The 27,038-nt window shown below is 34.9% G+C and overlaps 1 protein-coding gene across 3 annotated transcripts in view; it reads left to right on the top strand.

Annotated features, from left to right (window-relative positions):
- LOC106869369 (zinc finger protein aebp2) overlaps positions 1–26,616 on the top strand; it is a 177,466-nt gene extending 150,850 nt beyond the window's left edge. For all 3 annotated transcript variants that reach the window (XM_052967147.1, XM_052967146.1, XM_014915092.2), the window contains 3 exons: positions 12,691–12,815; positions 19,109–19,176; positions 25,707–26,616. In XM_052967147.1, coding sequence (XP_052823107.1) covers positions 12,691–12,815; positions 19,109–19,176; positions 25,707–25,854 — 341 coding nt within the window. In that variant the 3' untranslated portion in view covers positions 25,855–26,616. The remainder of the gene's footprint in view (positions 1–12,690; positions 12,816–19,108; positions 19,177–25,706) is intronic.
- Positions 26,617–27,038: the final 422 nt, after the last annotated feature.

The raw sequence follows: 27,038 nt of genomic DNA, 5'->3' as shown, positions 1-27,038 counted from the left end.
AGTAACTGTAGGAGGTAACAACAACACCCCCAGTCAAATTTTCCTATTATATTTTCCTTCTCTGCTAATTACTTATTTGCCTATGCATTAATGTTCCCTTCTTGGTTTTGTGTTTGTCGGGGTAGACTGAGATTTTAAAATTACATTAAAATTTCCAAATTTGGTATCTTGAAATGGTTTTCCACATTAAATCCAATTTCGTTATTTATTTGTTCCAGAAAAGCTGCAGAAAAATGTTACTGAGGTTTAAAGTTTAATCAGTTTTACCTAATCAGAAAACAGGATTTGGAAGCTGGCATTTTCTGCATGATAGCTGTCTATCACGGAATGAAAGCACGATCATTAGGAGGTGGCATTTTTATTAAACAAATGAAAGTAAAGCATTGCAACAACCAAAGTTGTAAGGACTTAAGTTTTAATGAATAAAGTCATGGGAAATGGTCGAACAGACATGTAAATAATTTTAAAAGGGGAAAAAATCCTCAACGAAGTATTTTGGGGAAAAATTACACAAATCTGTCCTGATTAAGAGGCCTGTCTGTCAGGGAGGCATACTCTGACATGGAATAAATAAAAATTTATATTAGGCATTACATTGCCTGGCAACAACAGACTATTCAGCTAGTATATATATATGCAAACAACAAGCTTCTTTCAGTTTCCAGCTACCAAATCCACTCACAAGGCTTTGGTTGGCCTGAGGCTATAATAGAAGACACTTGCCCAAGGTGCTACACAGTGGAACTGAACCTGGAACCATGTGGTTGGGAAGCAAGCTTCTTACGACTCAGCCACAACTGTATATTGTGCACATACATGATACTGTAAGTGCATGCACGTCTGTAAACCCTGTTATTGTGTGCAATCGCAACACACATGAAGCAAATACATACTGTACATATGTTATTAGATGGCTATATACTTCCATAATGGTATGAATACTCACTTACAAGTGAAACATTAACTGTCCTAAAAATACTGACCATTTTTCCAAATGATCTGCTTTCTATCTTGCTGTCTCTCACGAAGCTTATTTCTTTGTTCTACCTTCTGTTTACACCATAACACACTGCTACACCATACAGTGTAATTGTAACATCTTAATAACACTTTTATTGTTATTATGATCTGCTATAATATCCTACATATATTTATTTAACTCCAGATCAGCCCTGGTTGAACACTGACAAAGACCTTTCAGCAGTGATCATCCCATCTTTTCTTTTTAGTCATACTGTATCCAATACTATTACATTATTTAATGTGTCCTTTCAATATTGTAGGTGTGATTTGAGGGAGAATTGATTGTTATTACTAGTAGAACAAGCTACCACAATGCAGGCCCCTTTGTTGTCTTTGACAGATTTCTCCAATGCCACCACCTTCCAGAAAACTTTTTAATGAACTACTAAAACATCTATCAAGGGACTTGATATCAAATTTATAATATAGAGATCATAAAGCATTTGTTTTTGTTGGAGAAAAAGGTATAGTTCCCCCCTCCCACTCCTGGGATAGTGCATGCTAACTATTACATTTAGTAATCATTTCTCAAAATTCCACATTTGTACAAATTTATTTTTTGCATGTACATACATTCTTGTATGTGTGTTCACCTAATCAAGAATGTATTCACTTTAGCCCATGCTTAACACAGGAACTTGCATGAAATCGATAGTTTAAAGATGTTAAAATTTAAATTCATATACTTGACTAAAAACTGATTATTACATGAAAGGTAATATCAGATTTATATAAGTAAACTTTTACAAGTTGAGAAATTTCTATACTTTTGTGTTCAAATCATTCCTGGGCCTAGTTTTACTTTGCTTCATAGTGTTCTATGTTGCCATTTATCTTTCCATATCAGTGGCACATAAAAAGGACCCAGCTCACTGTTAAATGGTTGGCATTAGAAAGGGCATCCAGCCATAGAAACCATGCCACAATAGACAGTTGGAGTCTGGACAGCTCCCTGTCAAACTATCCAACCCATGTCAGCATGAAAACAGACGTTAAATGATGATGATGTTTTTCTCTAGTACTGCTATGCCCTGCTTTCTTCTGCAGTTAGTAATAATTTGTACCAGCAATATGCTGGTTCAGTCTAATTAATTATATCTTGTTCCTAAAAAATGTAGTTCTTCATGTCTAGTCAAAAGAAATTCACATATGTTATCAGGTTATATGTCTAGAAGATAACTTCTATGGTGTCTATATTTTGACGGCTGACAGTAATAGCATCTAGCTATTATTAGATGATAAACTGGGACATCCTCATAAAAATAGTCTTCAAACTTGATACGCATAAGAAAGTATTGAATTTAAGATCTGTCTAACCCATGCCAGCATGGAAGAAACAGATCTGAAAACCAATCTTCCTGATAATAGTGGTGGAGATGTTCATGCTGCTGATGGTAGTCATAATGATTATTATTATTATTGTTTCCACATATCAGGATAATGTTATGTAGTAAAGATAACGATGTTATTATGTGAAACGACAAGCTGTCAGTTATTATTAGTTATGAAGCTGGTTTCACAGATTTCTCCAACACCACCACCTTCCAGAAAAAGTTTTTTAATGAACTACTAAAACATCTATCAAGGGACTTGACATCAGATTTATAATATAGAGATCGTAAAGCATTTGTTTTTGTTGGAGAAAAAGTTAGTTCCTTCTCCTCACCCCTGAGATGGTGCATGTTAACTTATTACATTTAGTAATCATTTCTCAAAATTCAACATTTGTGCAAATTTATTTTATTCATGTACATACATTATTGTATGTGTACACATAATTAAGAATGTATTCACTTTAACCCATTAATATTTAAACCAGCCAGATCCAACCTCTCATGCTTACCCTGCAATGTCATTCTAAAAATAAAGAATCACATCAAAATCCCAAAGCTATGTGATAATGCATGATTAATTTAAAACAATGTAAATAATAAGCATTACATTTGACAGGATAATCTGAATGCTAAACCATACCAACAAATATGTATTTTTGCTATATTTACTTAGTAATTCATTTACTGTTAATTTGGTAAGCAATGAAAAAGTTATTTTGATGAAGGAGGCAAAAAAGGAGGTCTAGAATTTTTTTTTTATAAAATACCAGTTATTGTAAAATTATTTTTTCTTGCCTATTACATATTTATTTCTAATTGGGTTTTAATTTGACCGAGTAATCTGCATCTTAAAGGGTTAACATAAACATATGCACCTACAGGATGGAAAACTTTCCTCAGCGGTACACAAGCACTTCTTTTCTTTCTCTTTAACTGTTCCATTCTCTCCTCACACATCCTGCTGAAATAAACACCACAATTCCCATTCCTTGAAATGTTAAAAGTTAAGCTTCATGCGTACTTGGAGAAAGTAACTGAAAATTACTCTATTATTTACTAGACAGCACTGCTTGAGTTCTGGCAACACTTTGGAATATTTCTTCAGACATGGAAGGGTGGATGTTACTTTTCTTTTCATTCTTTTATGAAAATGAGTTATTTTCTTGAGCTGTCTTGCATATGGCAAAACTACTATCATGTTTCTCTTATCAATATTGGTTTGTTCTTTACATTGACTCTATGTTTCTGAGAGTTTTCTTTGACTTCATTTGATTTCTCTGTTAGTCAATGATATATATTTTAGTATTAGCAATATAGGTTTTTTTTTAGTCAATCAACTCCTAATTTAAAAAAAAAAATATGTAAGATAAACAAAATTATACACAATGTTCAGCTAAATTTGACAGTTTGCATGAAAGTAAAAGCAAACACAATATCCCATCAAAAAATATCAACTTGATAAGGCTGGGAGGTAACATTTTACTCAAAGTAGCCACTCTTTGCTTCCACCTCAGCCTCAAGATGCCCCAGAACCTGGCACAAGTGTTCTTTTCTGTGTCCCTGTAAAGATCTTCAAACGCCTCTTTGACTGTGGCCACCAGCTCAGCCTTGGTGTTGCAGGTAGAGAGGTTGGTATCATTTTAAACCGTGCTCCGCACTTAGTAATCCATGAGATTACAATTGGAGGATAAGAAGACCAGAAATTGGAGCTGCTGATATCATAGAAATTCTCTAACAATCACTCTTGACTCTTTCTGGAAGCCAGGCAAGAAAATGAATCCTACTGCCACACATGACCTTCCAGCATCAACCCTTTCCAGCCAGGGTTTGACCAGTCTCCAGCAGCTTCACATAGCTGTCTGAATTGAGCCTAAGGCCCTGGCATGCTGATGCAGTCAGAACCCCTGATGCGTTCCTTCTTGCTGGCCACAGCTTTGTAGTCTCTATTGTAACTGTCCATGTTATGCCTTTACAATGTTCACAGAGCATTGAGCAGCAGTTCTGATGTTGGCATTTTGATACCTGGCACAAATTATCATGATGCAGGTAACTTTTTTCCAATATTCAGATGACTTTCAGTCCTTTATTTTGGCTAACTTTTTTTTTAACCCTTTAGTATTTAAACTGACTGAATAACAACATTTTATTCAATCTGCCTGTTGATCAATTATACACACAAGTGGGTTTTTCCAGTTTGTACAGTTGAGTAAAAGTGTAATTGAATAAAACCTATGGTTCAAATAAGCAATTCTGTTTACTTTGTATGCGACAGCAACTCTTCTGGTAAGAGTTCACTGATCACTTTTTAAGTTTTTTGTATCACAAAATATACAAAAAACTCATATAATGTCTGTATGCATTCTATTGTTGTTGTTTACCTCTCCCCAATAAATCTATGTCGGGCCAATGAGGGCAGTTATTGTTATTGGTATTATCTGCTAGATAAATTTCTAGGTTCACTCTGCCTCTCCCCACTTTTATTTTTTGGTGGAAAAACATGAACAGTACTGCTTTTTATTTCCATTCTTGGATTCTTATGACACTGCTCGTCAAAAAGTCATTTAAAATAATAAATATGCAGACAGTATATTTGACACACAGTGTACTCGTTTGTATTGTATTGTTTTTTGTTTTCTTTTCTTTTTGGCTCTGTAGCAAATGGGAATATATTTTCATAGTGTCTGGTACAAAAATAAAATAAATGGTATGCTCCATGCAGTCTACAACAGTTTCAATTTTCAGTTAATGTTAGACTAAAAATTTCAAGTCTTTGTTTTTTTGTCCCCGACTCAAAACTGATAATCATCTATCATCATCATTATTATTTGTTGTGCTGAACTGAATAACTTACAGCATTAAGTTTCTTCCCTCTTGGTTCTGAGTTCAAATCTCAGCATTGTGAAATTCACATTTTATACATTGAGGATCATTAAACTAATATACTTGCTTAAATCAGCTAAACCTTTTCTTTAATCAATAGAAACAGAACTTGTGCTATTTGGTTATATCCTTTAATTTTCTGAGATTCAGATCTTACTTGGGTCGTCTTTACCATTACATTCACAAGAATCAATAAAATAATTGCTTGTCATATACTGAGGTTGATTCAATTAACTCTGCACTTTGTGGCCTTTTGCTGAAGTAAATCCTAATTGATCAGATTGGCAGAATAAGTAGGGCACTGGACTTAATACCAACAATATCCAGTTATGTTCCCATATATGTTGAAATCAGACCCTGTTAGAATCAGCTTTTCCTTTTGTGCCACTGAGGTGAATGAGAGTCAAATACAGAGGTCTGTAAAATCAGCTCTACTTTCTTCCAAAATGTATGCTGGTGCCTTTATCATATTAATAATAATAATAATAATAATGAAAGGGCAAATATGTTCCCTGCAGAGAAAGATTTCTGATTTACTTGTATTTGAAGAGAAAGTTATTTAAATCATAATTTGTCTAGGAATGGGTGTTTACTTTTAGAATTAACCATATAATAATAATTACCTAATTAATTTAGTGCACCTCTAATTAAGAAGTGTGTTTATCTTAACTATCTGATGGATAGTTGCCATTGTGATGTAATAACAAACTTACTTCTGAGTGATGAGTACAAGTATGGTAAATTAGATTAATTGTAACAGAGCATATCTTTGTATATATACTCTCTGCTGTCCTTGTGAATTGATTGTGCTGCTTACATTCAATGAACCTTTATATGTAGCTATTTCATTTGGTTTCAAATGTACACTATTTGCTAGGTGTATAAGAAAATTCCTGGACCAGATTTAAAAAAAAAAAAAAAAATACACTAGTAAATAATGTATTTCAGATGTTATTTATATTTGAGTACCATTCCTTTTGAAATAGTTCCCCTTGAGAAGGTACACTGCAGTCTCAGTATGTCTTTCATGTCTCAAAAGCACCACAGAAATCATGTTCCTGAATATTGCCTGTGATTTCATTTGAATTTCATTCACCATCTTAAAGCAGCACTATTTACCTGTGTATACTTATCACTGGAATACTTTGTATGCAGGTGATCATGGATAAGGTAATTGTTTATCTGAATGGAAAGTGAATCTATCATCTGTTATTGTTGATTAATATTAGTTGTTCAATCGACTGAGCTGCATTTTCATTGAATTAACCCTTTAGCATTCAGATTACTCCGTCTAATACAATGCTTATTTATTCCCATTGTTTTCAATTAATCGTACATTATTTTGTGGCTTTGAGATTCTGATGATGCATTTGTTTCTTTATTTTAATGACATTGTAGGGTAGGCGAGAAAGGCCTGATCTGGTCAGTTTCAACACAAAACAGGTAGAATTTTGTGCCTAGTATGGCTGGTTTGAATGCTAAAGGGTTAAGCATCTGTAACTGCATGTGATTGAACTGGCCCTTTGAATTACAGCCAGACAGATATACTCTAATAGCAAAACACTAAACAGTATTGCTTCTCTCCTCACACAGTTACACATAAGACATAAACAAACTCACATACATATATACATATTCATACATGGACACACATCCAGTCATGCCCATATACACATATGAATATATATGCATCACATACATGTATATACATATGCATGCACATGCAGTCTGATGATCAGGAGTGAAATTCAAATAATTAGATGCAAGGTGCCTGCTGTCATAAGCATAACTCCCATCTCTTGGTATTGAATATGGTTTGAACTTTTCACCTGTACCTGTGTACACTACACACATACACATTTTACACTCACATACCACAAATTCATTGAGTTTTCATATAGTTTCTGTTTACCCAGTTTCATTCACAATGCTGTGGCTGTGGTCCATGCCTGCTCTATACTCCATGTATATAAATGCAGACAGCTAGACAGACATCAAATTGTATCTAGATGCCAATGAAGTATAATTTGTTAAAATGTTCATTCCAAAATTCCGATTTTTCCTCTATATTTTTGGAACTGAGTTTAATTACATTGTATTTTGTTTTCTGTATAATGACCAAATGAAATAATCAACTGTAGCATTTAGAATAGCATGTTCATATTCTGAAATTTAAAAAGCAAAAAATGATTTAATTTTTGGATAGACATAGTCACTTGCTACAAATAACAGCCAAAGATTCTTCAACTCACATTATATCATTAAAAGGCAAATACCACTTAAACACTTGTTGAAGTTACATATGTACTTACAAGCTATAAAAATGTGTGTTCGGGTCTCTGGTAATCTTTCAGACTCAATTTGCATATTTTGTCATCGTGATTTTGCATATATTTCTATTTTTAGAAATAATTATAAATGAGGAACATATCAAAAATAGTTGCACGTGTGGTATGTGAGTGTAAAATGTGTATGTGTGTAGTGTACATAGGTACAGGTGAAAAGTTTAAACCATATTCAATACCAAGAGATGGGAGTTATGCTTATGACAGCAGGCACCTTGCATCTAATTATCTGAATTTCTCTCGTGATGATCAGATGGCATGTGCATGCATATGTATGAGATTTATATATGTGTATATGGGCATTACTGGGTGTGTGTCTATGTATGGGTTTGTATATATGTATGTGTGTGGATCTGTTTATGTTTTATGTGTAACTGTGTGAGGAGAGAAGCAGCACTGTTTAGTGTTTTGCTATTAAAGTATATCTGTTTGACTGAACGAATCTCTGGTCTTCTTCCTCCCCTCTTCTGAATTAACTTGTTGAAATCCTGTGGCATCTGTAAATCATATTGCAAATCTGTATTTGATTACACTGAAAAATTTAAAATGGCTACATTACATAATACAAAAAAATAACAATTTTTACATATTTATTTATTTTTAATTAATTTATTTTCTACCCTGAATTCACAATAGGTGCACAAATCAGTGTTTCATTTCTTGCTTTCAGTAATGCTGCTGCTGTTGAAGCTGTTGTTGCTACTGTTATTATTTACAACCCAAGAAATGACTTTCATGAAATTAATTAAAATGCAGCTGATGATCTCTAACAATATATATTCTTTTTCTTTTTTTTTCAATATAACAAGTTAATGATTTAAACTCATGAGATGGTACATGTTTATTTTTTTTCTTCGATTTTTCATTTGTAGATTTATATGCTCTTAGTAGATGAAACAATTACATTTTGTTTTTGTTTTTGCTGTAGGTTTTTTGTTGTTTTTTTTTCTTTTTCAACATATTCCATGTTGAGAGAAATGCATTAGTATTTGTTGGTATTTGTAAAATAAATAGCTACCACAAAAATAGCCTTTTAAATGTTAATTTTAACTCCGTTCTATTAATCCAGCTGCAAGCTTGTTATTTGTCTATTCTGTTCACAGTAAAAAGGTATAATTTACCTGACTCTAATAACATTTCTTAGTTTAACTTTTTCCTCTTTTTTTATTATAGTTTTATATAAATAATTAAAGGTGTTGCTGTTTGGCTCTAGGTTGGACCTGATCATATATCACAAACCCAACTTATGATCGAAAGCATTCTTGTTCCAGCTATGGACACCTCTTTCTCTCTCTCTCTCTCTCTCTCTCTCTCTCACACACACACGCATGGTGTGTATAAGACTACATCATCAAATATAGCCCTTGTTTTATTGATATTGTTTAGTCCAAGCCAGTACATCCCAAGTAGATCTAAGATCAGAGTCTCCAACCATTACCAAATTCTCTTAAGTCATCTGTTCATAGTATATCCTCCTTCTCCTCATCATCATAATCTCCTTTCCATGTTGGCAATAAGTAGGATAGTTCAATATTCAGCAAGTCGGATGATCACCTCTTTCACCAGTGTCTCATTTTTGGCAGGGTTTCTCTAGTTGGATGCCCTTCCTAATCCCAACCTCTTTACAGTGTACACTGAGTGCATTTTGTGATACCAGTAGCAAGTTTAAAAGAAAAGCCTCTCAAGCCCTGTATTGTCACTGTTCAGATCAGTTACTAAACACTTAATTGCACTGGGTGCTTTTTGTAGTACCAGCACTATTGAGATTGCTTTGTAGATTGTAAAGCAAAAGAGAGCATCCCAGAATTATCATGAGTAGATGGTAATTGAGAGAATAATAGAGGGAATAGTGTTGGAGTCAGAATAGAAGAGACAGGAAAGGGAGTGGGGGAAGAGTAAAGACAAGAGTTTGTGTGAAGAAGAGAAGGATACATTGTGATAATGGTAATAATATGGGATCTAAGAAAATATCAAATGATTTTACAATTATGAATTTGTTTTGCAAGATTCCTGATGAGAATTTATGTGTTGAAACATATTTTTTTGTCAAATGAACACATGCACTATATATTCATTCTTAACTCATTTATTGTTCTTATTTTGTCTTATGTTGTCCATTGTCTAGAAATTTTTCATCACACATCTGTGACCTCTTCAGCAACTCTTCCATCCACATTTCCTCCTGTTCTGTTTAGTCCATTCTGTCTCTCTATGGTGCGTGTCCTTGAGTTATTTTGACTGCTATTTCTAAGAATTTATACATTTGCATGGTTTTTGTGTTACATATGTCTATAAGTATTCTTTCACTGGAGTTATTGGCTTTTTAACTTCACTGGAGTACAGCTTTCAAGGGTTTTAATCATATTGGCCCCAGCACATGTTTCAGTTTGCTACCTGTTTTTATTGATCTCTGCTTGTTGAACCATTAAGTCCCAAGACATGAAGAGACCTGCATAAACAGCCTTGATCCTTAGACTGGTGTAACATAGCAATGGTATAAAACCAACACATATACATCTGAGTGTGCGTATGTGTATGCATAGATTGACATTTATACATGTGTGTCTATATACTACATAACAGATACAGTTGTACACATGTTCATACACACATTTTCATTGGATGTTATGAATACATTTGCATTGATACACTCTCACTCATTTGTAAGGACATACAATCATTCAGTAGTTTTCATGCATGCATTCCTCTCTTTCTCTGTGTGTGTGTGTGTGTGTGTGTAGTTGTTGGATGTTAGTTGTCGATTAGTTTTGCACTAGCTTTACCTTGCTATTTGGCATATAGAAATGTTGAGTACCTATTATTTAGAATTGGAGGTAATTATTCCAATTAGCGAACTAAATAATAATCAACTCATCAATGGAATCGAGCTGACATTTCTTTCATATTCTCATTTTGTTAACAATGATTCTTAGAATCAGTCATTCAACAAAGTAATTGAATTTTCAATTTTCAAGAACTTATGTGTTCTGTGTCAGAATCAGAAGATTGTACCACAGAGTCCTTGGCTGTATCTAATTAATTTTCTCTGTTCTGAGTTGAAATCTAGCAAAGGTTGACTTCAGAAATCATTGAAATAAGTAGTTGTCGAGCATTGGTAGAGATTTATTTGAGCCCCTTACCCTCTTGCTTTTCCTGAAATATGTGACACTGTGTCCGTGTTAAAAATTGCTACTTTTGTTAATAAGAGAAAATCTATGGGGTTGTTCAACTTGTTAGAAAAACCAGCAAGGTCTCTCAATTCTGTCATCCTACTATCTTTTACCATCTTTTGCTTGTTTCTCTCACTGGAGTACAGCCATGCTGGAGCACCACCTTGAAAAGTTTAGCCAAACAAATTGACCCTAATACTTAATTTATAAGTATGTGCTTATTCTGCCAAATCTTCTTTGCTGAACTGCTAAGTTACAGTGAAGTAAACAAATCAGCACTGGAAGAACAAACACAGACATATGCATGTGTGCACGTGTGCACACACACACACACACACACACACACACACACACACACACACACACACATGTGTTTATATATATATATAATTAATATTTGTTTTTATTTTATAATAAAAAACAATTTTACATTAAACTGAAGGATTATTCAGTATTTTTGGTAGAATACAAATTTATTATTCTTTAACTAGGATAGTGCTGACATTGACTCCAATAGTGGCCTAACTGGTCTAAACCAGCTAAGCTATCATTGGATTGTCAGTCCAATGATGGCCTAGCTGACCATATTATACTTGTTAAAGAATACTACCATTCATGCATAGGTCATTGCTTGTGCCGCCTGACTGGCTCCCTGTGCCCATGGCACATAAAAAGTACCATCCGAATATGGTCGATGCCAGCCCCTGCCCCGACTGGCTCCTGTGCTGGTAGCATGTGAAAAGCACCATTCGAACATGACCAACGCCAATGCTGCCTGACTGGCTCCCGTGCTGACTGGCACATAAAAAGCACCCACTACACTCTTGGAGTGGTTGGCGTTAGGAAGAACATCCAGCTGTAGAAACCTTGCTAGATCAGATTGGAGCCTGGTGCAGCCTCCTGGCTTGCCAGTCCCCTGTCAAACCATCCAACCCATGCCAGCATGGAAAGCAGACATTAAATGACGATGATGATGATGATGATATATATATATATATATATATATATGACAGGCTTTCACACAGTTTCCATCCACCAAATTCATTCACAAGGCAATGGTCAGACAAGAGCTATAGAAAGTGACATTTGCCCTAGGTGCTGCCTTGGGACTGAACTCGAAACTTTGTGTTTGCAAAGCAAGCTTCTTAACCACACAGCCATTGAGAAACAAAAAGTTGTCATATAATGCACCAGTCCCCAACCTTTTTTTGCTTTGTGGATCAGTTTCATGCAACACAATCTTTCCATAGACTGAGGAACATATAAGTATCAAAACACAAAGTGCATAATATATAATTTAATTATTACAGACATTATGCAAAAACACTCCGCAGGCTGCAATAATCAATAAGCTAGAGATGAAATTTTAAAATCTATTCTTTTTGTATAGCCTGTTGGCAAATGATCCACAGCTCAGTTCTGGTCTACTGCCTGTGGTTAGCCACCCCTAAAATGTAGTCATAGACATACTGTGGGAGAAAAACAAATGGTGGGTGTTTATGACTGAAATACCTTTGGCTATTGGTTTATTCATTCAGAGTTGACTTAAGGCTAAATAACAACAACTTGATTATTATGGATCTCTAAGATTTGTTCAAAGTAGATCCCCTATATTCCTGCACCAATGTCTTCTAATTCACCCTGCTTCTTTTTTTTTTTTTATACTCATTTATTTATTTATTGCAACATTGCCTTCTTTCTTTGAAAAATTTGACTTGCATTTAAAAAAAAAATTTATTTAATCATATTTCTTTATTTTTGCTTTTTTTCTTTTCCTCGCCAGAATATGAAGACATAACTAGTGAGAAATCTCAATTGCAGTAATCCACCAAATATGATCATTAGAGTTTCTTAATTAAAATGTTATCTTTCATTACTTTTATTCTTGTTTTTCCACTTTTCTATTTCCTATCCTCTTTTCTACTCCATTCATTTCAGTAAGAACCGGAGATTTTTTTGACAGTGGAATAATGGAACGTTTACAACAAGAGCTGATCACGCTTACACGAATCACGCAGATTGATTTAGAAGGCAGCACTAATTCCATAACATTCCATGGCACTGTAAGTTTCATTTATTTATTTATTTATTCATTATTTCCCAGTGTTGTTAGGCTGAGACTTAGAAATAAGTTCTCAGTGACTCTAGTCTATGATTTGGTTTTGATAGCAAACTTGCTGACTGCACAACTGAATCAGTTCACTTTTGTAGCTTAAAGGCATCATCATCATCGTCACCATCACGTACTAGATCTGATCCTCATTTCTTCTCTCTATATACATTTAAGATATGTTGTTGTAAGAAACCAATAATACAAATCCTAGAATACACATACATGTGTGCACAAACACTCATGCATATGTGTGCATGTATATATAAATATATACACACACAAAGTTGCTGTGTAGTAAAATGTCTGCTTCCCAACCACATGGTTGTGGATTCAGTCCCACTGTGAGATACCTTGGGAAAGTGTCTTCTACTACAACCCAGGCCAACCAAAGCCTTGTGAGTGGATCTGATAGACAGAAACTGAAAGAAGCCTGTCACACAAACACACATTTCTTTGTATGTACGTTTGTGTGCATACAGTTTCCTTGCTTTGATTTCTCATGATAGTTGTGAATTTCACTGTCATGCAAATAGTGTCCCTCGTTTCCTATTTTCTGAGACATCTTTAGTCATGGCAAAATATTACCTTACTCGGAAACAAATGAGGGTTGGTGACAGAAAGGGCATCTAGCCATAGAAAATTTGTCTCAACAAATTTCGCCTGACCCATGCAAGCATGGAAAGGTGGCCGTTAAACGATTATCAGCTGTATGTACTGTATTATGGTAGGTAGTGGCATGCTGGTACCAGGTAGATACATTACCGATGGTAATATAACATAATTATGAGATTAAATTGATTTCACCCAGCTAGTCTGTTAAGTTTGATGGATACAAGTAAAAGAGAACGTGTAAGTATTCATAAGAGTTGCAGGGTCTTGTTTATGGGTTTTGTTATTTCCTCAGACGTGTTTTGATGCATAGAATTGGTAATATTACTGTAATTCATTGTTTTTGTTTTTATTCGCTTAGACATCACTTGGGCTTCTACTGCTGACACAGTACTTTGGATTCTGGCTTAAATTTCAGCCCCTCAAAAGCAGTATCTATGTAATAGTCAACCCCATAAATTTGACCTTAAAAAGTGGTCTAAAAAGTTTATATGGTGTGTGTGTGTAGGCTGGTATATATCTCAAATGGTTACAAAGTAGCATTTAAAACACCCAAGTATCTTACCTATTACTAACATAGAAATATTGTGTCTCAAACATGAAAAATCATCATTTAATGTCTGTCTTCTATGCTGGTGTGGGTTGGATGGTTTGACAGGAGCTAGCAAGCCAGAGAACTGCACCAGGCTCCATTGTCTGCTCTGGCATGGTTTCTACAGCTGAATGCTTTTCCTAATGCCAACCATTTTACAGAGTGTACTGGGTGTTTTTTATGTGGCACCAGTACAGGTGCTTTTTACATGGTCCTAACACTAGTGGAGTTGTCAAATAACTCAAGGATGGAGTGATACTGAGGGAAGTGGTTCTATGCCAGCTGAGAGGTTTAGAATTAAAATTGATATGGAATCTTATTTCATCATTATTCCTGAATTTAAGGCAGTGAGTTTAAGCAGGATCATTAACATGCCAAACAAAATGATTTGAAACATTTCTTCTGGTTTTACATTCTGAGTTCAAATTCCACTGAGATCAACTTTGCCTTTCATCTTTTTGGGGTTAATAAAATAAGTAACAATTGAACAGGGAGTGGGGTGATGTAATTGACTAACCCCTGTCCCAAAATGTCAGCCCTTGTGCCTATTGTAGAAAGGATTATTATTCTTGAAATTTAGATAACTGTTTCATAGAATGGGTAGAGCATAAGACAAAATGCCTTTTGGTATTTAGTGGTATCGTTTAATTTTTTACCTCAAATCTCACTCATATTTGCTTTTCATCCTTCTAGACTTTTGATAAAATAAAGTACCTGTGAGTACTAAGGTCAATATAATACACTATACTTATAGCTACCCTACCTTTGAAAAATGGTCTTGTGGTCATATGCCACTTTTAAAAATAAATATTTCAGTTGTCTGTGCCTCCAATATTACCAATACTAACACTTTCAGTAAATTATATTGAGAGAGAGAGTGTGTGTGTGTGTGTGTGTATGTGTGTGATAGAGAGAGACAGAGATTCTTCTCTTTTAATCAATTCATGTTTATTTTCCAACCTAACAGTTTCTAGATGCTCCACCACCACCTATGTCCATAACAGAAGGCCTGACTTTTTAGTGTGTCAAGGGGGCGCTGAGTACAGATAATTATAGACATAAAACTTACCCTCCCCTACCCCTTTCAGTATCTCAGCTGATGTTAGCTAGAACCTGTACTATGCTATGAAGAGGTGGAGTGGTGGGGTGAGAGAGCTTGAAGGTTGTTTGTTGCAGCCGATGTAAAACATTTTATCACAGTCTTCACAAGTAATTATATTTCACTTAGACTTAAAACCAAGCATTTTTTTATAGAATGTGTTATCTCCTATTGCTTCAGTAAAAATTTGAGTTTGCTCTCTGTTAGCCTTTTAACAAATGTTTAGCTCAAAGAGAAACAGCTGCTGAGCTCTGATAGAAGAAAAGCAATTACCTGTGTTAAAGGAAAATTATATGGGATTTCTCAGTTTCCATCTGATGACTTTGTCTCTTACAGAAGGAAATAGTGAAGTTAATGTCAGGCTACCTGATCATGGGAAATAAATTTACATTCAGCTAAAATGAATTTTGTCACTAAGCATTTCAATTCAACATGTTCTATATATGTAGGCCAGGAATTAAATTTAAGTATTGTCTCAGACAGCTGTTGAGAGAGAGAGAGAGAGAGAGAGAGAGAAGCTTGGTGAAAATACATAAAATACACTGAAGAAATGACAATAAAAATATTGTTCTATGAACTATATCTTTTCAAAGTCAGTTGGTGCCAAATACTTTGAATTATCTCTGTATGTGGTGACAAATACGGGGGAGGGGGTTCCTGACAGGCAAGAGGCCTTGTTTTTGCTATTTTGTCTACCTTTATTTTCACACAACAAAAATGTTATTGCAAGCAGGCATAGTATTTTCAGCAATATCTGTCAGTGTCTTCCTATATACTCTTTCTCTACCTGAATCCTGTTGTTATGACATAATTGACCTGTACTAACTTAATTCTTGTGTGCTTCAGTGTGATATTTTGTGCTATATGGTTGTTTATTCATACATTCAAAAGGCCAGTGTGATTATCCTGTGAACTAGTGTGTAAATTGAAAATCAAAAACTGTCATCTAGGTTGGACTCACTGAATGAATTTCCTGTCTTTCGGTCTGAAAATCCAGGAGCCAATGTCTGTCCACCAGATTCTTCTTACTTCTGCCACCTTTTGCATGGTATTCAGAATCTTGACAACTGGGACCATATTACATTACTAGTACACTATTGACAGATGCTTTACTCTTGGTCAACCTTGACAAATTAGCTCTATGATCTAAAGTATTTTAGCTATCCCAGCTTTTCCAAGCATAGTTGATCTCTAACAACATAATTCAGTGTGTTCTTCCTATTTTTAAAGCAGTAGCATGTGATTGAAGGGAGATTTAGATGTTATTTCTAGTAGCTCAAGCAACCAAGTAAAGGCTCTTTCATTGGCCCCCAGTTTGTTGTTGTTAAGCCCCAAGACAGCCCTAATTGTGTATACCTACAACTGAAGGTATTCGAAGCATGGTTCTCCCCAAACCACATTTTCCTGTATTCTCCAGCCCCTCTAAAATACTAGGGTGTGATTTGAGGAACATTTAGTTGTGACTTCTAGCAGGTCACAAAGTAATATGAAAGGCTCCCTCATTAACTGGAGTTCATAGTTGTTGATTGTAATGGTGAATGTATTTTCTGACTCAGCTGCAATGATTGTCGGTTTATGATTGTTAATAATTTTACTGTATTTCAAAGATTTTTTGCTGAATTCATTTCTAGTGAATTTTACACTGTTTCAATTAGTTAGAGAATAATAAATGATTTAAAGGAACTCAAGAATACTTTTTCATTATTAAGCTTTATAATGTGGAACATTTATTCATTCATTCTTTTTTTTTACCATTACTTTTACCATGCTAGCATGGGTTGCACAAATACTTATAGTTGGATACCAATCCTGTCACTAACCCTTTCTTGTTTTTTCATGTAAAGGGGTTTTTTTTTTTTCTTTCTCATCCTTGAAAGGTCTGTACTTATGATTCATTATTAAGAAATATCAACATAACATAATGTCTTTGTTTTTACTCAGTTTCAGGCAAAGATATGGAGTGTGAATTGACACAGTCACACACACATTTATATATATGTGATAGATACCCCTAATAAAACAGTTGGTGAAAGTAATTGTGATTTATCTAAAATATACATTTTTCTGCCTTTTATTCAAAATATTCATTGCGCTTAACTGTACAAGCTGGATATATGTATTCATGCAAACTTCCTCCTCTGGATTTACTACGTGTTAACACCTATTAATTGGGCTCTTAGTTACTGTGCATATATATATTCTTTGATGTTTTATGCTGTGTTAAAAATGTTAAAAATACAATGTACATCATGTGAGACAAACATTGACTCAGCAGCGATCTATGAGAATGCCAGACATATTATGCTTTTAAAGATGATTATAAAGAGATTTTCTCTCAGACGAAAGCCGCAACACACTATCTTTCATCAGTATGTGTGTGTGTGTGTGTGTGTGTATATATATATATATATATATATATATATATATATATATATATATATATATATATATATATATATATATATATATATATAAATATATAGTATTATCTTGATCTTATGATATTTACTTTGTATTATATTATACTTATTTATTGTACTTTTAATTATAAATTTTTTTTATATGTGACAGTGGATTTTCATCGATGAGTTCATAAACCTTGGTTCTTTTCCCTAATACTATATACTTATATATATTTTATACTGTGAAACTTAATTTAATTTTAATTTTTAATAAATTGATTTTAATTGAGTTTTTACCTGTAATTTTGGATTTTATCCCTAATATTACTATTATTATACATATATATATATATACACACACAAGTGGGTACCCAAAAGAAACTGGAATTTTGCAATATTATTTTATTCACTTTGGTTTTACATGTTTACACTTTTATCGCCTTCAAAGTATTCTCCATTTAAAGCAATGCATTGGTCCAGACCCGTTTTCTACTGTTGGAAGCAGCGCTGGAACTCTTACAAAAGTGATGCCTTTTAAAACCTCTGTTGAGTTTTTTCTTCACTTCTCCCACATCTGCAAATTTTATAGCACCAGATTTCATCATCAGTGATGACCTTTGAAAATAAGGTCTGGATCAACTTGCGACTGTTCTTTCAGTTCACAACATGCATTCAGTTGTGACTGCTTTTGATCTTCCGTGAGCAAGCAAGACACAAATTTCACTGCAACTCTTTTCATTCACAATTTCTTGCTCAAAATTTGTTGGCAGGAGCCCCAGGACACACCAGTCATATCAACAAGTTCATCAACTATTTGGTAACAGTCCTCCAAGATCAGTTCATGAATTTTCATTCGTTCAGGAGGTCAACGCTCACCTCGAACAAGGTTGATCCTCATGCAACAAGTGACCATTCTTACATTGTGAAGACCACTCATAAACTTGTTTTGATCACAGTACAGTCTTGTAAGCAGTTTGAAGCATGACAACTATTTGAGCTGCTGTTTACCCCAGCAGAAAACAGAAGATCATGGAAGCACACTATTCCTTCATTTCAGCCATCACAAAAATCAGTGAGACAGAGAAGAAGCACTGCAAAACAAAGACACACCACATAGCAGTATGAACTTAGTGGAGAGTGCCGGTTTGCAGACTGATGCTTGAAGTGGCTTCCAGAACAACAGGCTTGTCCCACAGAGAATTTTTCTGGTTACTTTTGTGTGCCCCCTCGTATACATTAAGTATGATACACAAATGGCTATTTTAATTTCATGCTGTTTCATTTGTATGCAGTGAGTTTTATTCATTCCTGCTGGCTTTCTGTAATATCAATCGATATATATTTCATTGTATTGGAGAGATCAAATTTCATCCAGACATGTGACTAGTGAGTGCATATTACTGACAAGGCCCAAGGTAGCTGAAACATGTTTGACATTTTCAGAGTACGAACACCCCCTTAAGATGATAGTGTGTGCATGTTGTGCACACACATGCATACACACCACTCACAAACACTAATAAATATTGTTATATATTTAGGTGATTGCAAGAAGAAGAGAAGACTCTGGAAAAATAAAAGTTTTATTACACTGGACACCTGAGAACATGTAAGTATTCTTGTTCTATATACCAAAACCCACAAATAGTCCTTAGCCTAATTACACTGTGTAACTTTTTTTTTTTTTTAAATTTCATTTTGTCTTTGGTCAGTAAGTGCTATTTCCAATTTGCTTTCTATCTCGAAATCAAAGGAAATGACTACTATTCCCTTCAAACTTTACTCTTGTGACGTGGACATCAATGTTTGGAAACTGACCTATTTTCCATTACATTTCAGACAGATTCAATGCTGAGTTGAAGCAGACATATCATTATAGCAAATATTCTGCTCAATACCACGGATCTGCTTGTCAGTTGCTTGACCTTAACCACTTGAGCATGTCCCTTAGTGGCTAACAAATGTGTGCATCTTTGGTGATGAGTAGGAGTAATTGGGGAGCATCATAGCCATCTGTTGAGAAGGATTCTATGGAGTTTGAATAAATATAACAAATGTAAAGTTTGAAGGAAATATTAATCATGTTTCATGCTTTCTAGGGGTAAGCAAATAAATAACAGTTGCTACCCAAGTACAAAAATTGTGTTACACAGTTTTATCAATACATGCTAGTTTTCCTTGTCTCATATAAAAACACACCAGTTGCTTTTGTCCCTTATATCCAAGCAATTAATTGCAATATTTTATTCCTAATTAGTTGTGTGTTCAGAATTAATTCATCTCCTCTTAGGATGTCAAACTAACTTTTCAACATAACTGCTTTATTTCATTGATTCGGTATAGTTTGTTGTAATGTGTGTGTACATGTTTGTCTTTCTGTGCTACTATTTGCCTCTCTCTTTTAGTATGTGTGTGCACACGTGTAGTGAAACCTGAGAAAATACTAATTAAACAATTAATTTACAAAATTAGTATGAACGTAATTTGTGAAATCATAATTTATGGGTGAAATCTTCTTTTGATCTTTCCATCAGATATTACAGGCCATGTCACTTATAATTTAAGGTAGTTATTCTGGTAGTTGATTGAATTTTTCAGATGATTTATTTAAAAATGATGACTTAAACTTGAATCTCAAAAACAGCAGTGAAAACTTAAAAGCAAACATTTTAAACTTAATATGATTTAAATTTTTGCTTTAGATCAATCCTATCTCTTGTTTTTTCCATTCTTTTAGTACCCTTTTGGCTCACATTCTCTCAACCCCACCTATCCTGATTCCAGAGGATAAGCACCATCATGATACTACCTTTTGGAGCTAAATACCCACCCCTTAAATGCCATGGAGACAGCTTTGGTCCACCACTATAAAGTTTTCTCTGCTCTTTCTTTCCATAAGAGATCATGTTATTTATGTCCATGTGTCCTCAACTTCTAGCAAGAATAACCAAAGACACCAAATAGTCAAATAGTGAAAGTAACTATATAGGAAGCTGGGTAGTTTTATATGAAAAGGGTTCTTTACTAAATGCAATCCTCAGAGGGCAAACCATTTAGATTAAGCAATAACTCTGAATTAGTAATTAAAACAGTGTAAAATAATAGACGATAGGAAGAGCATCATCATCATCTTAATTTTCTTCATCATCATCATTTTAACATCCACTATTCCATGTTTGCATGGACAAGGAGGCACAAACACACACATACGTGCTCATGTGCACACATTCTGTAGGTGCATGTTGGATTTAAATAGGAAATAGACTATGATAGTTTTTGAACAAGGACAAATCCAAATTTTGCAGAGTAACATCCCCCCTTCCTGTTCCTCTTCCTCCAGAACCCATCCTCACACATCACAGCTATCTTAATTTCACTTTCCAGCTCCACACATTCACTACTGCTACCCACTCTTGTAAAATGTGAGCAGCTATATCTCTTCTCCACAGCAAACAACCTGTTCTAGCCTCTTCTTTCATACTCTGTCAACACTTCATGTAAATTTGGATTCATTTCTACTGTAGCCTCATTCAATTGAAAAGATATTTTAAGTTACATGTGCTACTACTAGTGCAATGAAAAAGAACCCAGTAAACTCTGTTAAAATGGTTTGTTTTAGCAAAGATATCCAACCACAGAAATCATGCCAAAGCAGACAGAGCATGATGCAGTCTTCCAACCCTTTGGATTCCATTAAACCATTCAACCCATGCCAGCATAGAAGATGAGCATTAAAAGATGATGATGATGATAACACATATCTGACAGACTTTCAGTTTCCATCTCCCCAAATATATTTACAAGGCTTTGGTTGAACTGAGGCTATAATAGGAGACACTTGCCCGAGGTGTCATACAGTGAGACTGAACCTGAAACAACATGGTTATGAAGCAAATTTCTTAACCACACAAGTCATACCAGCTCTAAAAATCATGTTGTAAAGGAAAGAATGACCAGAGGCAATGTAGGTAGAGACACTCTTTAATTTTGTCAGTGATGATCTCCAGTGCTGTTGGCATGATAAAATGCACCTAGTTCACATAGTAAGGTGATATCCAACTGTAAAAACTCTGCTAAAATTAACATGATATTGACAGCAACAAAATAAGCAGAATGGGTACATCGTGTCTCTTTAGTTACGTTTCAGAAGAGGCAACTAAAATGTTGACAGCAGGATTGTATTTGGCTGTAAAACATCTGCCCTGAAAATCTTTCCATACTATCTCGTGCCAAGAGTGAAAGGCCAAAATAAAACCTCTAAAAGATATGATCTAATTCTCGGGTCATAGATAGATGGTTTGATGTTCAGAAAGAGTTACTGAAGTAATGTAATCTTTTTGGCTTGGAGGAAACTGACAGTTTATTTCTGCCACAATCAGTTGCATTGATGAAGAAATTGTGAAAATTTCAGTGGTATACTCCAGAATCGCATCAAGATCAGAATTTTTGCTAGTAATAGCTTCAGTTACAAAAATTGTTTTGTAAATCATGATCTAGGTGCAGTTGTTTTGTATATTGCTTGTTATTTTTAGTGTTTCTGTCCAAGTCAGACATGGTCAAGCAAAACAAACCCTTGATGAGAAAGTTGCAACTGTCTCAAAATTTTTTCATTTGTTTATCTATGATGTCCAATCATCATCATCATCATCATTTAACATCCGCTTTCCATGCTAGCATGGGTTGGACGATTTGACTGAGGACTGGTGAACCAAATGGCTACACCAGGCTCCAATCTGATTTGTCAGAGTTTCTACAGCTGGATGCCCTTCCTAACGCCAGGCACAAAGGCCATTCAAGCGGTACTGGCAACAGCCACGCTCAAAATGGTGTATTTTACGTGCCACCTGCACAGGATCCAGTCCAGCGGCACTGGCAACGATCTCGCTTGAATGTCTTTTCACATGCCAGGAAGGCGACACTGGTAACGATCACGCTCAAATGGTGCTATTTACGTGCCACTTCCTTTAAATGGTAACTTGTGTTTTGAAGGAAATTGCTTGTTATTTTTAGCAAGTCAAGTAACCATAAAGAGGCTTCCTCACTGGCTTTTGCTGATTTTTCTTTTATGTTTTTTTTTTTAGGCAATCAATCAACTTTGAAAACTAAAGTAAGAGTGACCTCTTGATTGTTAATGAGGTGTAGTCATATGGAACTGCACTTTTATTAACAGATATTAAACAATCTCAAAAAATCAAAGGGAACTTGTTTCCTCACTCACCTGACACTTAAAACACCTGACAAGGTTTCTTAGTGATGCCAGGTGCAGTTGCCTTACTTTATGTAGTTTTCAATGATTTTATTTCATCTTACATTCACTGTTTAAATACTAGTTATATTGTAGTTATACAATATAACATAAATTTCCCTGTAAGCAGAATGTATTGAAAGGGCCCAAGTTTTCCATGGCTTTGATATACTAGATTTGTTTAGATTTTTTTTTTTTTGTCTGAGTTGAGTTTATAATTTTGTTTAGCACAAAGAGTATTAATCTATTAATAGTAATAATCTTATTCACTAGGCCACCAACACATGTATATACATCTTTAGTCTAGTGGAAAAGAATATTGTTACTCTTAGGAATATAAGTTCTAAGTTTAACTCACAGAGAATAAAGCATCTAATGATGATAGTGATGACTAGAAATTGGAACGTAGTGGAGTAGTAAATAAGTCTTAATTTTCTGAAAACTTTTTTTTTTTTTGTCTTCATCTTCTTCCAAATCTAGCTTCATTTTTTTATTTTGGGTGGTCCAGTATCTCAAATTTAGTCATGTCTTTTTTTCTTAATCATGCTTAATCTTGTCTTATGGTTTAATAACACTTCCTTGACCTTGTGTCCCTTTAGTCCCTTTGTTGGAAGCACAAAGACCAAGTCTCCAGTTTGGGCTTAACTCAGTTTCTTGATGCATTTACTTTATAATCAACTGATGACTCGTGTTTTCTTCCTGTTTCCCTCCCATCAGTCTTGGAAGCCCTATAAGAGTCATTGATGCCGGCTTTCTTTTTCGGCTAAGCAATGATTTTTAAACAAAGCTTTGTTTCATGAAACCTGTCTGGATTTCATGAAACCTAAAAGTACTTGTAATATACAGTTGTCATTTATAATCCACTCTATCCTTTTCCAGTATTTCTGGCCATGTCCCCAAAGTAAAAATTCTCAATCAACATACCTCTAGCAATGACTAGTGATATGTGTTTATGTATTATATCACTGTAACAACCAGACTATTGGATGTTATTATACACTACTGATCACAATGTGCTACCTTGCATTGTTTTAGCTTTTGAATGATGCTACCCTGCTGGCCAAGTAGGAGGGCTAACTTTCCCCTGGATGAGATGCCAGTTTGGCATACAGTTAACTATTTACAGCTGAATGGACTGGAGCAATGTGAAATGAAGTGTTTTGTTCAAGAACACAATACAGTATTAGTGGTTTTGATTCCTTGCTTGGGAATCGAAATCACAATCTTATGATTGTGAGCACAACAATCGAAGCAATAGGTTAGGATGTTGCTCTCACATATATGTGAACAGCAAACATTGTTCAGTGCTAGCATTTCTCATAAGTTGCTTTTGCAAGGTTTCTTTACAACTGATTAGATGCAATTCTCCACTTTGGTTGTAATGAATATAGGGTAGAATGTCTTGGAGACTGCTTGGGATTGGGAGATATTTGAAGGCTACTGTATTATCAATAGCTACAATTTCATTATCACATCATCCAGTAGTTAACCCTTGTTATTGTTGGTTAGCTCTAGGTCAGCCTTAATCAGGTAGATTTACGATCATAGATGTTTTTCATCTTTTCACAGACATAATGTGTCAAAGACTACATCTATGTGCCCTTGTTTTTAAGACTAGGTTGTAAGGGGGTTTTGGTTGCTGTTCCAACAAGTCAAGCAACTGCATAGAGGCTCCATTGGTGGTTGTTGTTGGGGTCCCCCCCCCCTCAATGTTTGTATTTTTCATACTGACATCAGTTTTATGACATGTTGCCGCACCTCTCAGTTTGTATCATCTCATTTGCAAAATTCAGCATCTTGAGATCCAATCTCACCCCAACTACTTCTCATCTCTTGGTTCTTATTTAACGACCTGAGAAATTATATGGCATCCTGTTTATTAATTTATTGTTTTAATTTTCACTCCAAGGTTAGCCTGGATTGAGCAGACATTTTAACAAGGCACTCCAACCACAACTATAGTCTCTACTTTTCTCGTCAGTCAATAGGAGTACACTATGCAACTTGTCCTTTGCTTTTTAAGACATTAAGCAAGATTTGACTGCTACTTCTAACAAATTGAACAACCACACAGGTTCCCTCAGTTTATTTTCTTTCCCCATCCCCCACTGCAACTTTTACATAGTCATTCATATACATAGTATCACTTGCATGCCTCCTCACTCATTCACACTCAAAATTCCATTTTATTCAACAGATCTAGTCATTCAATTATAATGATACGTGTTCTACATATACTTGTATCTTTAACCCTTTTGATGCCAACCTGCCTGAGATTGCCCTGTTCTGCTCTGGCCTCTGGCCCCTTCTCCCACATTTTCACCTGCCTATTACCCCTTACTTTCTAGCATAAAATTAACTTCTCAGGGTCCATAGTCTTGCTAGTGCTGCTAGCTTGGGAAAAGCACCCAGTACATACTGGAAAGTGGTTAGCATTAAGAAGGACATCCAGTTGTAGAAACCATGCCAAAGCAGACACTGGAGCTCCATCCAACACATGCCAACCTGGAACACGGATGTTAAAATGATGAGGAGGATGATGATATATAAATCTGTCTTTCTCTGTATAAATACAATACATATATAAGCATATTTGATCATGTGTATGTATGTGTGTATACATCTGTTATTTTGCAAATAGGCTATTTGTTTCAGAAATTCAGCATCTTCAAAGATAATACTGAAGATGTCAAATGGGTGAACCAAATGGCCTATTTCTAAGATAACCATGAATAAATTCAACATTATTTGTTTGTTAAAAGCATTCATTTGTTTTTTTTTTAAATTGTGAGTTCCTTTATCAAACAATACAGATTTATCTAATGGACACGTTTTTTTCTTTTTCTTTTTTTTGCATATATTTACTTAATATTGTTTCCATTTTTTTCTTGCAGATTCCCTGATTGCTGGGTGCCAGAGTCACAGGTGCAAGAAGTGCACAAACGTGTCATTCCACTGACAAGCTTACCTCAGGATAGTGCAGCAGCTCTGCATTCCTCATTCTATCGTCGGCACCGCTATCGCAAACATCGCAGAAAATAATCAGTCAACTATGGTTTTAAAACCCTCACTCAACCCCCCCTGTTATATTTTTACAGCAGTCCTAACTTACCTCCACCCTCTACCTCTCCTATCTTTCTCTTTCTATGTGTGTGTGTGTGTCTGTCTTTCCATACAGACCTCTGCCCTTCTGTACTTCTCCTTTTCTTCCCCACCCACCCCTTTCTATACTGACCTCTCTTCCCCCCTTCATTGCCATTCTGACCTTTCTGCCCTCTCCATACTGATCTCTCTCTCTCTTTCTCTTTCTACCTCTCTTCTCTCTTTCTCTCTCTTTTCTACTGTCTCCTGCTTTTCCTATTCTAACCTTCCTCCTAATACTTACCTCTGTGTCTCTCTCTGCACTAACCCTTCTTTCTTCAATACTCTTTTCTGGTCTCTCTTTAAAGTGACTTTTTCCTTTCTTATATCCCTGTTACCTTCATTCATTTCTTTCTCTCCATTTCTAAGTATCTACAAATAACTTCCAACTGAAGAGAGAACTCATCCTTTCCCATGCCACCCTTCCCCTGGATCCTGTGGAAATATAAATATACAATTCTATAAGTCTGACTGTCTGACATATGTTCCTTGTAAGGATAACCAACAACAGTCAGTGAAGACAAAGGAAGAGTTTCTTTCAAAAAAAACTTCTTCCTGTCCCATTCCTTCAAACAAGAAAACAGAAATGAATGAAAGAAATTAAACCAAAAAAAAGAAAAAAAGAAAGAAAAAGAGAGAGAGAGAGAGAAAGAGAGAAAATGTTTAATGATAAACAAAAAGTTGTGTTGGAATTTGTTGGCATAATTAAAACAAAACAAAACAAAACATGCATACAATTTAATTAATCTACCAGGTGACAAAGCCTTAATAATAATAATAATAATAATAATAATAATCAATTTGAGCCATCCAATCCAATCCCTAATGTGCCTCTATCCTTCGCAGGTGCGAATATGGTAGTGGGAGGGGAACGGGGGAACGAGAACTTAAATAATTTAACAGACTTTACACCTGTTCTCATGAAATGATTCTTGCGCATCACACAATTACAAAAAAAAAAAGTAAAATATTTTTATAAGAGCTCCCCATGAAAAAAAAAAATAAAAACAGAAACATTTAAAAAAGGGGTGAGATTTTAAAAGGGAAAAAAAGAAATGAAAAAAAACAAACAAGGAATAATATTG

The sequence above is a fragment of the Octopus bimaculoides genome, chromosome 4 (assembly GCF_001194135.2).
Source record: "Octopus bimaculoides isolate UCB-OBI-ISO-001 chromosome 4, ASM119413v2, whole genome shotgun sequence".
NCBI lineage: Eukaryota > Metazoa > Mollusca > Cephalopoda > Octopoda > Octopodidae > Octopus > Octopus bimaculoides.
Note: the sequence above shows the minus strand (reverse complement) of the source record. Positions and strands in the feature narration are given on the sequence as shown.